The sequence below is a fragment of the Phytophthora parasitica genome (genome assembly GCF_000247585.1).
Source record: "Phytophthora parasitica INRA-310 unplaced genomic scaffold supercont2.1, whole genome shotgun sequence".
Taxonomy (NCBI): domain Eukaryota; phylum Oomycota; class Peronosporomycetes; order Peronosporales; family Peronosporaceae; genus Phytophthora; species Phytophthora nicotianae.
The window spans coordinates 399,960-410,439 of NW_008634126.1; the positions used below are offsets into that span (position 1 = coordinate 399,960).

The following is a 10,480-nucleotide window of genomic DNA, read 5'->3' on the forward strand; positions in this document are numbered from 1 at the left end:
AATTCGCAAAATTTGTATTTCTGCTTTGAGTCGACTCAATTCACAAAATTTAGTTATTGTGTGGTCCATTCCCAGCGTGTTCAACCCACACCATCTATGACCGCCAGGCTTTCCATCTAGCGTTCGTCGCCAGCGGCAGCGGTGACGACGACGTCGGTGGCAGCAGCATAGGACACTCTCCTGCAGAGAAGCTTCATGCCAACATCCACAACACAAGCCCAGACGTGTGAGCGCAAACCAAGTCTCGCCGTTTACTCGAACATGACGCGGGTACACTTACTTTCAGTATGATTGACTGATTTTGGATAGAGAGAGGATGCTCCCAAGTCGGATGTTGTCCGATCGCCTGTTGTTCAACTGGAATCGGACCAATCGCAGCGTGGCAAACATGCATGTCTGTGCTCATCGCCAACACCTGCGAGCGAGAGAAGGGAAGAGTTGGGGAAGCGAGGTCTGCATTCCTGTGCGCCATTCCGCCAGAGGCCCCGGATCCGAGCGCGCATGACCCACGACGGCTGCCTCTCGCTCTTGCTGCTGGCCTTGTGCAGTCTCACGCTCCACGTCGGCGTCCAGGCCTTCGCTCTTGACTTTCGAGGTAGGCAGCGTCTCGTCGTGAAGCGAAGGGATCACTTGAGCCTCATTGTTGTCTGTCATTGCAGTGCCTGGTCTCAATACGCTGCATGAAGCTATCTGTTCGTATCTTGGCTGCGAAGCAGAAGCTCAACTCGATGTCTCTGCGATAAACGACGACCTGTTCCCGACCGAGATGCCACTGGAGCTGCTTGGAGAGGAAACCGTGCGCAAATGTACGTGTCAGCAATAGGTTTTACCGACGTAGAGCTGTTGAAATTAATTGTGACTTGTACAGACCCTGCGTTCCCTCACTCGCCGCTGCTAGTGGCGGCAGGCACGCGTGATGCTGTAGTGCTGCGTTGGCGAAGCTTCGAGACGACCTTGTGGCCTGTAGAGCGCTTCGTTCTCGAGCGCTATCCAGACACAGAAGACCAGCCACAGTGGACTACACTGCTGGACGAGAACACGTCGGAATTAATCGACTTGGACGTCCAACCCGGACGGAGATACGCCTACCGTGTCCAAGCCATTTGCAGGGAGAATATATCGAGTGCGTACGAATACCACTGGACTCAGGTAGACGACGTGAAGAGCAGCACAGCTACGTGTCGTGTGCTGAGCTCAGTAGGAACACTCAACGCCGAAGGGCTCCGCTCGCTAGGCCTTATCTTCGCATGTTTCTTGACGGTCTATGGCCTCATGCGGGCCAGTGTTATGGGCGTCCAGGGCACGCAATCTCGTAGTTATCGTCTCAAGCGAATAAAGAAGTCCACGTCCGAGGGAGTGGCTCCTGCGGTCAGTGTGTCTACAGGACAGGGGGTCTCCATGTTGCCAAGACGGTCTTCAACGTCGACGTCCAGCTCGTCACCGTCCATAGAGGTCGATCCGAGCCTACGCGGCAGCCTGTTCGAAGCCACCCCCGCCAGCACGACAGCTAATACGAGCTTGACCCGTGCGCACAGCAGTATGGACGCTGCGCCGCGCCACGAGTCGTCCCAGACGTTCCGACCTATGTCGCGCTCGATTGGGACTATTGCAGAGAAAATCATTGCGTGCCAGCATTGCGGAAAGCGTTTCGGACTCTTCCGGAAACGGTATCTCTGTGATATCTGCCACTCCGTGTCGCTGTGTCGGAAATGCGGCTACCAGGCGTCTGTCGACAGCTTCGCCAACGCGAGGACCGGGATGCAGATGAACTCGGTCGGAGGCCGCGGAATGGGTCGACGCAGGTTAAGTATCAGTCAGCAACAGCAAAAGAAGCTCAAGATCCGCACTATTTGCAGGAACTGCTGTGACGACATGTACCGCTACTCCACCCACGCGAGTGTGAGACCGTCGTATATCCCTTCAGAAATGTAAGAAGTGATCGTAGCACGTTAATGGTTATCAATTATCTTGTCCTCTTGTTAACAGTCTGCATTTCGCGCCTTGATCCTCGTTATTCGAAGCAGTAGCGATGACGATGAGGATTCCTGGAGCTTCTCGTCCAACTGTCGGGACAAGCAGGGCCTGCAGGCAAGCAGCAATCACTTGCAACAACTTCAACCGCCCGTTGACTCACTGCCGATGCCGGCTCGGAGGGCTCTCCCTGGATATTGAGATTGTTGAAGTGATCAACTCGTTCAAGAATGGCCGGTAGCGTCGTGTAGGTTGCCAAGAAGTGCCTCCTTCGTCGTGACTGGGTGCGCAGGATCTGCATTGCCGCAATCAGCACGGCAGCTTACCCCAACTATTGTAATCACTTCCATCAGACCATTCCCTGGCGAATGAACTCGCCGACAAGGACACGCAGCGGCCTGCATTCATGTTTGTCTGCGACGCAAAGTTACAGCCTCTCTCTTGTTTGGTTGCGCTCACACACGCTAGCGTCTAGTCCAGCGAGCGGCCTACGTCTCACCCGATAAAGCTGCAAATGATGAAGCTCGGCGCGAACTGCAACGGCAGCGGAGAACCCAAACAGGCGGAAGGCTTGCAAGTCGCATGTTGAAGTTGCCGACCCGCCATTTTTAGCGCACTGGTGACGATTTTCGAAGAGGAAAACTCCTACCGCAAGCAGCACTCCATGCACGCATTCCAGGCGCCTATCCCGATACATGCACGACGAGTATGGTGGCAGAAACAGCAACGCCAATAGAGCTCGTCCAAAGCAGCACGCGCCTAGGGAAAGACGGCGCGTGGCGGGCAAGTTGCAGTGAGGAGCAGCTGCAGCAGCACATGTATACAGTATACACCCCGGAACTTATCTCAAATTAGCCGGCGACTTAAGTGTGCGAGTGACGTGACGGTCCGCGCAGTCGTCGTTGTTGCACGTTGCTGCGTGCCAGTGGTGCTGCCGCTCCGCCATTCGAGCCAACCCGAGCGGCCACTGGCTGACACGCGCCAATCAATCGGACATACGCGTTGCTCGTGGCGGCGCAGGAGCCGGTGCGCCGGTGCGATGCCTCAACGCTGCAAGCAAGCGCCATCGACAGCGGTGCTGAAAAAGTGAAGGTTCATTGAAAGTCTCGGCTATGCAACATAGCTACACTTGTCGCAGGGTACGTAGTGTTCTTACCTTCGACATCTGATATCACAACTTCATAAATAAATTCACCCTTATCAATTAGTATTGTCGAGATTTCATTCAGAATCTGCAGACAGTGAAGAAAACAGTCTGAGAGCGGGCACATGTAACCTCAAAAACTTAATTCTAAGATGTCACCTCGTCTGCTTCCATGGTTTGATGGGTTGCTGAAGTATACATGTACGTTTGTGTACACACCCGCCCCTTCGGAGAAAGCGCCTCATTCGGCAAGTTGCAAGCAAGAACACACCCCGATCCAAGAAACCTCCGATAAAGCATGAGTGAGCTCCAAGGCCGCGTGTTCGCCCGCCAGACCGCGTTCAACGCGCTCGCTGAGGACCTGCGTGAGCAGACGGCGGCCGCGCAGACGTATCTGACCGAGAAGAAGGCCGAGATCTTCACGGTGCACCACTCAGCGCTTGTCAAGGTGCCTCAGAGCGTCCGTGGCAAGGAGCTGGTGGACTTCCTGGACAAGTGGCTCACGCCTGAGGAAGAGAAGGCGGAGGAAGAGACCACCGCCGAGCCGGAGAAGAAGGAAGAGGCCGCTACAGAGGAGAAGGAAGCCCCCAAGGCTGACGAAGAGGCCCCCAAGGCTGAAGAGGAGGCTCCTAAGACCGAAGAGGAGGCCCCCAAGACCGAGGAAGAGGCTAAGGCTGAGGAAGAAACCCCCAAGGAAGAGACCGAAGCTGCTAAGACCGAGGAAGCTCCCAAGGAGGCCAAGAAGGAAGACAAGAAGAAGGAGAAGAAGGTGGAGACGCCCTCTCCGTTCCGTGCGCGTGCCAAGGAGATCGCTGAGGCGCTGGTACTGTCTGGTTTCATCACGTCATACAAAGATCGTGTCAAGAACTACCTGGCCGAAGCTCCTAAGGAGTATGTGACGGACAACGAGCTGTTCGTACCGCTTTCCGAAGCCATTACGGAGTCCAAGGATACGGCGGTGTGGAACGTGGTGGACGGCGCCATCTACGCGTCCCAACTGAAGCGCAAAGCCGGTGTATTCTCGGCCTTCACCCAGGGCAAGGACGTGTACGTCGTGGCCAATGAGAAGACGAGCAAGATCTACTTCTTCGAGTCCGACGTGGCTCGTACGCTATTGGCCGAATACGCCGCTGCCGACGGCTTCGTCCAGTTCGATAACGCGCACTTCCAGTACGGCGTCAAGCTCGTGTACGGCGACAAGTTCGAGCTGCTGAACTTGCTGACTAAGGAAGGCCAGGAAGCTTTCCTTAACACACTGCTGAACGTCGGTGTGCAGTACCGTGAAGTGTACAACCTCGCAGCTGAGGAGGCCAAGTCGTTCTACGAACTCAAGGACTTTGACATGGACAAGAAGGAGGTGAGTATGGAGGACTACAAGGGCAAGGTGGTGCTGGTAGTGAACGTGTCAAGCAAGTGTGGTCTGACCCCCACGAACTACCCGGAGCTGCAGCAGCTGCACGAGAAATACCAGGAAGAAGGTCTCGTGGTGCTTGGCTTCCCGTGCAACCAGTTCGCTGGCCAGGAGCCTGGCACCCACGAGGAGATCCTGGAGTTTGTGAAGCAGTACAACGTGACGTTCCCGCTGTTCGAGAAGCACGACGTGAACGGCTCAAACGCTCGCCCGGTGTTCACGTACTTGAAGGCGAAACTGCCTGGCACGTTCGGAAACTACATCAAGTGGAACTTCACCAAGTTCCTGGTGGACCGCAACGGCCAGCCGTACAAGCGCTACGCGCCGAAGGATCTCCCGCTGTCCTTCGAGGAGGACATTAAGGAGCTGCTGGCCAAGGCGCCGGAGCCGGAGAAGGCGGAGGAAGAGACCAAGGAAGAAGTCGCATCGGCCAAATCGGACGAGGAGACAGTTGATAAGGAGACGACGGAGGACAAGACCGAGAAGAAGGAAGAGGCTGCGACTGAGGAGGTGGCAACGAAGGAGGAGGCCGTCAAGTCGGACGACGTGGCCGTCGCTGTGACTGCGCCCTGAGCGGAGACTACGCCGGACCCGAAAGAATTCCATCTTGCTGCGTAGTTTTTTCATCGATTTTTATTGGTACTTTTTTGTAATAGCAAAGTCAGCACTTGCAGATTTTCTCTTTTATTGTAAAGATCATTAAGAGTGATGGTCAAACTTCAACTTGTTTTCGGTGGTCGTTTGCGGTATCCGGATAGTCGATGCAAGTCAAAACTCACAAACGCTGGAATTGAAGATGGCGCCATTACGAGAAGGGGATCGAACCCATTCAAGTCACACCGTTAGGTTGATGCCTGCTGCGAATTCTTACTCTCACTATCCAATTTGCCACGATGAGTGCAGCGCAAACCATGGCCGCTTTGGCCGAAAGCGCTCGAGAAACGGAGCGGATCGAGCGCGAGCGTTTGGAACGAGAGCCGTCTTTTGTGACTGCGCTGTCACCTTCATCTGCTGGTACTCCACCTACTGAAGGCTCGTGTCTGCCTTCCTCTGTAGCGGTGGAAGGGCGTGTTTTTCGTCGACTGCAACGGTTCCATTTACTGCCGTCGGAGCTCAAGGCGCAGTCTGACATGGTCGCGACGTACTTGCTGACACCAAAAGTGCGTCTTCAAGTGTTCGAGCAGCGGAAGCATTGGTGGCAACATCCACTTCACCTTGCGAAGGCTGGGCACGGGACGTTCATACAAGGTCGCAAGCTTCTGAAGGCCGTCCTGAAGTATCTGTTGCTGTCCCACGCGGCCAATAACACTCTCCGTGACGTTCAGCAACTGGCGGAAGGACTGATACTTAGTGGTTTTCTGTCACCGGCACACGAGGCGCCAAACGCCGATGATGAACCTATCGAAGAGCTGTACATACTAGATGACAGCTACTACGAACTCGTAGCTCCTGGAGCCAGCTCTGCTGCCTCGACACCGAATGCAGTAGCGTCCGCTACTGTTGATACTACCTCATCCACCACATCAAGTGCCATAATCTTGCCCGGACACGTGCGATCACACCATTCCAAGAAGCCGACGCGACAACCCGAACATTCGCTCTCTGTCTGGGCAGTGACGGACGGCGCAACTCGTGCAGGGTTTGTACAGCGTAAATGCGGTCGAATCCACGTGCGAAATCTTCTCGGGATTGCATCGAATACAGCCAGTTGTTACGCTGTAGTTAATAAGACAAAGCACCACTCGCTCGTGCTGTTCGAGACGGACGTAGCAAGACACGATCTCGTCCATGTGGATCTTCATGCAGCAACCGTGGAGTATTGTACGCGAACAGATGATGATACTGCGTTTTATGCTCTAAAGATTCGCGTTGACGGTGACAACCACGGAAGCAACGACACGGAGATTCTCGTTCTGAATAGTAAACCCGAGCTGGAGCAGTGGCTGCTTGCACTACTGGATGCCGGTGCTACGTTCTTGGAAACTCACCCTGCCATTCTCTCATTTGCAGCCTCAACAGCTTCGCTGTACTCTCTTCGAGATACAGACGCGAATGGTAATACCTTTTGCCTGTCGGAGTTGCGTGGTCACGTGGCCTTGTTGACGAATGTAACCAGCGGTACCTGCATTACCAACGCAGAGCAACTTCAGCAGCTTGCGGAGTTGTCGTCAAAGTACGGAGACGCCGGTCTGAAAGTGGTGGCGTTCCCTAGCGCGCAGTTCGGAGACGCGGAATTCGACAACGATAAGGAACTGATTGAGCATTTCCAAGATCTATTTGGCGTCCGCTTCCCTGTGTTATCCACGCGGGATGTGAACGGGCCAAATGCGCGCGATACAATGCTTTTCTGCAAGACGCGCCTACCTGGAGCTGCGAAATCGGCAGCCAACGCACTCATTGAAAACAACTTTGTCAAGTTCCTCGTTACCCGCAACGGAACACTATTCAAGCGATACGGTCCCCGTGATTTACCTCTAAGCATGGAAAGCGACATCCAGAATCTGTTGCAGGAGACGCCATAATTGAGAATGTCAAAAAAATCAAACACAACTTTTGGATGAATAAACATGTTATTTTATATCCGCATCATGCCTGCTACGTTACGATCCGCGAACGAATGCGTAGCCCGTTGATACACTTGATGCGCTCGCCCCGAAGAGATTGTCTACATACGCTAAGTGGCACCGAGCAAAAATCTATAGGCGTCGGGCGATCCATTCTGCCCGCTTGAGGTCGCGATGCAGCGTCGAACTTGATAGGGTTGGGAAGACTCTAAAGGATACTCTAATCGAGGAAGGCCTTCTTGTATACGGCGTTAAGCTGCTCAACCACCAGAAGCACGATCATAGCGTTGGGCGCACAGCGCGTGTAGTACGTCCAGTAGCCGCGCCAGAGCTTGGACGGACCCTCCTTGGTAATGATCTGCTTAAAGCAGTCCGTCACGCCCGAGTACGGGTTCTTGCCCGTAATGGGGTCTACCTTCATGTTCATAAGGCGAGACTTAACCAGGTCAAATGGCAGCGACGTGAAGGCGCAGGCGAAGCCGGACACGGCGCTGGCACCCATGTTGGTGATGAAGCCGTGGCCATACTGAGCCGAGATCATCTCCTTGGCCTGGTCGTATGAGGCCATCATACCCAGGTTCATAGCGGCGCCACGAGCCACCAGCGGGATGCTGCCACGCCACAATGTGGCCACGCCCTCGGATCCAGCGATCTTGAAGATGGCGTCGAACACGTTCTTGTAGCCGCGCGATTCGCCGGCCTTGGCCAGTGTGTCGGCCTGCATTCGCACAAGGGCCACATCCATAGGGCAGCCCAGAGTGGCGGCAATGCCGCCGGTCACAATGGCCGACGCGGATTTGACGGCCAACGGCAGCGAGGCGCTCTCGCCGTTGGCGACGCGGCGCGCGATCATCTTGTCCGAGAAGGCGCGGTGCATACCCAGGCGGGCCGTGCCGTAGACCATCTGACGCGCCACAGCGGCCGACAGGCCAGCGTACAGGCCGGTGATACCCTCCTTGGCCACAACGGAGCGGGCCACGCCCAGGCCCGTGACGTTGGAGCCTGTTTGGCCGGCCAGCTGCAGATGCACCTTAACCAGGTCGATGGGGTGGATGGCCACGGCGGCGAACACAGCGGCCGAGCCTCCGCAAATGTATGGCTGCGCGGCCAGTGCGATGGGGGACTTGGTGGTCGTCGACATGACGGAGGTTTGAGCTGCTCGAGGAGGTTTCGCGAATGGAGCGTCACCCGAGGCCTGGTAGTGTTCGTCCTGCTGGATTGAGTAGGCGTAGGGCTTCTTGACATTTCACTGACTTGGTTTCAGTATGGGCAGTCGGATGTGTAACACATGGCTCACCACCAAGCAGAACTGAGCCACCATATGTGTCTTGTTTATAAATCGGAAATGACGGGGGATGAGTGTAGCAAGGGTGGTGAGACAGCACAAAACCATACTGAGAGTTTACATGTTGAATCGCAATCTTAGTCGAGGTATTGTATAACGGAGGTTTTGGCCGCAGGCAATGATTGCGAAATTGCCCACCGGTACACTGTTCCACTCTCTTTGTTGCAATGATACTGGTAGGCTCTCCTCACATACCAGCACAACCTGCCGCAAGACGCGACCAAGCAGCGGAACATTTCGATGAGATGGGAAATTTGGTGCTGCTCAAAGGTAAGGCGAGATTGGTGGCGCTCGATTATCGCTGCCGTTCACCAAGCAGCAAAAAAGTGCAGTTTTGGGTGTGCAACGCCGGGCTGCTTGTGCGCGCCGATGATTGCTATGCAGTGAGATTGTCGGCGCGGATTGGGAGGACTCTCGCTGGGCGTCTGGGTCTGCCCTTCGAGCGGCACTTGGTGGACTTTTGCAACTCGCCACTATACCTCCCGACAAAGTGTTTGAATATTTCGAAAGACAGCACGGCCACGCTCTCAGTCGAAACATCTCCGTTCGTGAATCTTCTCCTGACAATGCTCTTTGCTGCCAGTAGTCTCGACGCCTCAACTGGTGAAGCTGGAGTCCACGTCACACAACGGCTCGAGTCGCATCAACGACTTCGTGAATGAATACCTGTGTCTCGCTGATATCAAACTGCTCGCCGTGAGGTGATTGTCTTAAGTAAAGGCAAAATTGCTCGAGTAGCTTTTAAAGCAGGCCTCAACTCTAAGAATCCCTACCAGGAGTTGCTGCAGATCTTGAGTTAGGAGGCTTCAGACGAGCAACAACTTGCCAGTTCTTGTTATCGTCACTAGCACTACCTGGCTGGTATACGTTAAGAGCTCGATTTCCAAGCAATACGACAGAGCGACAAGCTCCAAAATAAACATGTTTCAATACTTTGCACACTACGCTACACGTTAATACTCAGTTCATCTACCTAGGATATCAATACACTGGAACTTTTGCGAAGCAGTCGCTCGCCTCTCGCACTGGCCAACCAGGCTCCTACATCGGCAGCACTCGGGCGTAGCTTCGGGTTGCGCGACACACATGCTGCGATCAAATGCGTAATTGGCAACGGACAGTCAGGCGAGAGCTGTGGACGAAGTCCGTCATCGATAATGCGCCGCATCAAGCGCAGAGGGTGTTGTACCAGTCGTTCAGAAAGAGAATTTGGATCGTGATACGGTAGAGTACACGTGTCCAATTCACTTAGAAGTACACCAAGCGAGTAAATATCCACTTTCTCGGTATACTCCTCCCCCAGTAGCAATTCTGGTGCAGTCCACGATAAAGTCCCAGCTGCTGCTGTCGCAGTGAGGTTTGTTTCGTCATCGGTACCGCTACATTTGCGTCGACTAATGCCAAAGTCACACAGTTTGGCATCCAAAGAGGAAGAGAGCAACACGTTGCGTGACTTGACATCCCGATGCAACACCATGGGCGTTAAAGCGTGCAAATAGGCCAATGCACTCGTGACAGCCTGAGCGATTGCCAGTTTCTGCTTGGACCATGTGAAGTGACTGGAATGTACCGAGTGAATCAACCCGCCAGCAGCAGCTCCAAGACCGCCAGCAAACGAGCCCGAGGATGTCGCTGCAACGGCCACAGCTTCGTCCACCTGCGGTAATCCCCCGGATACTGAACTAGAGCGTCTTACAATCGTGTTCCCCGAACTTATCGGAGCTGTTGAGGTGGCTTTACTGACATTTTGCTGCGCTAGAAAATGCTGCAAGTCGCCACCTTCCATGAATTCCTGCACCATGACCACGTGCTCCAATGTGTTCCACGCGATACCATTTAAAGTCACAATGTGAGGATGTTTCAACTGCGCCATGAGGTAGATTTCGGCAAGAAACATCTCCATTTCATGCAACAAGCGACGCTTTTCCGGCACCAGTTGCTTGAGTGCGACCTGGCTGTTACTGTGCAGTGCAAGCCAAATTTCACCCGTTGTGCCCCGAGACAGCGGACGAAGCAGTTGCAGTTCGCCCATTGGAACACGTAGA

At 54.4% G+C, this 10,480-nt stretch overlaps 7 protein-coding genes across 11 annotated transcripts in view; 4 read left to right on the forward strand and 3 right to left on the reverse strand.

Moving 5' to 3' along the window:
* Nucleotides 1-70: 70 nt before the first annotated feature.
* On the forward strand, nucleotides 71-1,992 carry PPTG_00109 (hypothetical protein). Of its 5 annotated transcripts, XM_008891477.1 has the most exons (4): nucleotides 71-226; nucleotides 310-595; nucleotides 660-806; nucleotides 869-1,992. In XM_008891477.1, the coding sequence occupies exons 2-4, from the start codon at nucleotides 502-504 to the stop codon at nucleotides 1,930-1,932; spliced, it is 1,305 nt and encodes a 434-aa protein (XP_008889725.1). In that variant the 5' UTR covers nucleotides 71-226; nucleotides 310-501; the 3' UTR covers nucleotides 1,933-1,992. The 5 variants fall into 5 exon arrangements, with proteins under 5 accessions (XP_008889725.1, XP_008889724.1, XP_008889721.1 ...); XM_008891476.1 differs by having other exon boundaries at nucleotides 310-806; XM_008891473.1 differs by having other exon boundaries at nucleotides 74-595; nucleotides 869-1,991.
* Nucleotides 1,993-2,834: 842 nt separating this feature from the next.
* Nucleotides 2,835-3,038, reverse strand: PPTG_20654 (hypothetical protein; the record flags this gene model as incomplete). The annotated part of the gene is made up of 1 exon (XM_008892852.1): nucleotides 2,835-3,038. The coding sequence occupies one exon, from the start codon at nucleotides 3,036-3,038 to the stop codon at nucleotides 2,835-2,837; it is 204 nt and encodes a 67-aa protein (XP_008891100.1).
* A 316-nt stretch (nucleotides 3,039-3,354) lies between these two features.
* Nucleotides 3,355-5,273, forward strand: PPTG_00110 (hypothetical protein). Its single transcript, XM_008891478.1, has one exon. The coding sequence runs from the start codon at nucleotides 3,414-3,416 to the stop codon at nucleotides 5,097-5,099; it is 1,686 nt and encodes a 561-aa protein (XP_008889726.1). The 5' UTR covers nucleotides 3,355-3,413; the 3' UTR covers nucleotides 5,100-5,273.
* Nucleotides 5,274-5,308: 35 nt separating this feature from the next.
* Nucleotides 5,309-7,112, forward strand: PPTG_00111 (hypothetical protein). Its single transcript, XM_008891479.1, has one exon. The coding sequence runs from the start codon at nucleotides 5,420-5,422 to the stop codon at nucleotides 7,046-7,048; it is 1,629 nt and encodes a 542-aa protein (XP_008889727.1). The 5' UTR covers nucleotides 5,309-5,419; the 3' UTR covers nucleotides 7,049-7,112.
* PPTG_00112 (hypothetical protein) lies at nucleotides 7,078-8,346 on the reverse strand. Its single transcript, XM_008891480.1, has one exon. It carries the CDS (start codon nucleotides 8,229-8,231, stop codon nucleotides 7,311-7,313), a length of 921 nt encoding a protein of 306 aa, XP_008889728.1. The 5' UTR covers nucleotides 8,232-8,346; the 3' UTR covers nucleotides 7,078-7,310.
* A 256-nt stretch (nucleotides 8,347-8,602) lies between these two features.
* Nucleotides 8,603-9,472, forward strand: PPTG_20655 (hypothetical protein; the record flags this gene model as incomplete). Its single annotated transcript, XM_008892853.1, has 1 exon — nucleotides 8,603-9,472. One exon carries the CDS (start codon nucleotides 8,603-8,605, stop codon nucleotides 9,095-9,097), a length of 495 nt encoding a protein of 164 aa, XP_008891101.1. The 3' UTR covers nucleotides 9,098-9,472.
* Nucleotides 9,316-10,480, reverse strand: part of PPTG_20656 (TKL protein kinase) — a 3,773-nt gene continuing 2,608 nt past the window's right edge. Inside the window, exon 2 of the mRNA XM_008892854.1 lies at nucleotides 9,316-10,386. Within this exon, the coding sequence (XP_008891102.1) occupies nucleotides 9,409-10,386 (978 nt within the window). The 3' untranslated portion in view covers nucleotides 9,316-9,408. The remainder of the gene's footprint in view (nucleotides 10,387-10,480) is intronic.

Excerpts from the sequence above, each read along its gene's own strand:
- PPTG_00109 (XM_008891477.1), top strand. The coding sequence starts at position 502 with ATGACCCACGACGGCTGCCTCTCGCTCTTGCTGCTGGCCTTGTGCAGT. Across the intron at positions 596-659 it reads CTTCGCTCTTGACTTTCGAG|TGCCTGGTCTCAATACGCTG; the intron begins GTAGGCAGCGTC and ends CTGTCATTGCAG. Across the intron at positions 807-868 it reads AGAGGAAACCGTGCGCAAAT|ACCCTGCGTTCCCTCACTCG; the intron begins GTACGTGTCAGC and ends TGACTTGTACAG.
- PPTG_00110 (XM_008891478.1), top strand. The coding sequence starts at position 3,414 with ATGAGTGAGCTCCAAGGCCGCGTGTTCGCCCGCCAGACCGCGTTCAAC.
- PPTG_00111 (XM_008891479.1), top strand. The coding sequence starts at position 5,420 with ATGAGTGCAGCGCAAACCATGGCCGCTTTGGCCGAAAGCGCTCGAGAA.
- PPTG_00112 (XM_008891480.1), bottom strand. The coding sequence starts at position 8,231 with ATGTCGACGACCACCAAGTCCCCCATCGCACTGGCCGCGCAGCCATAC.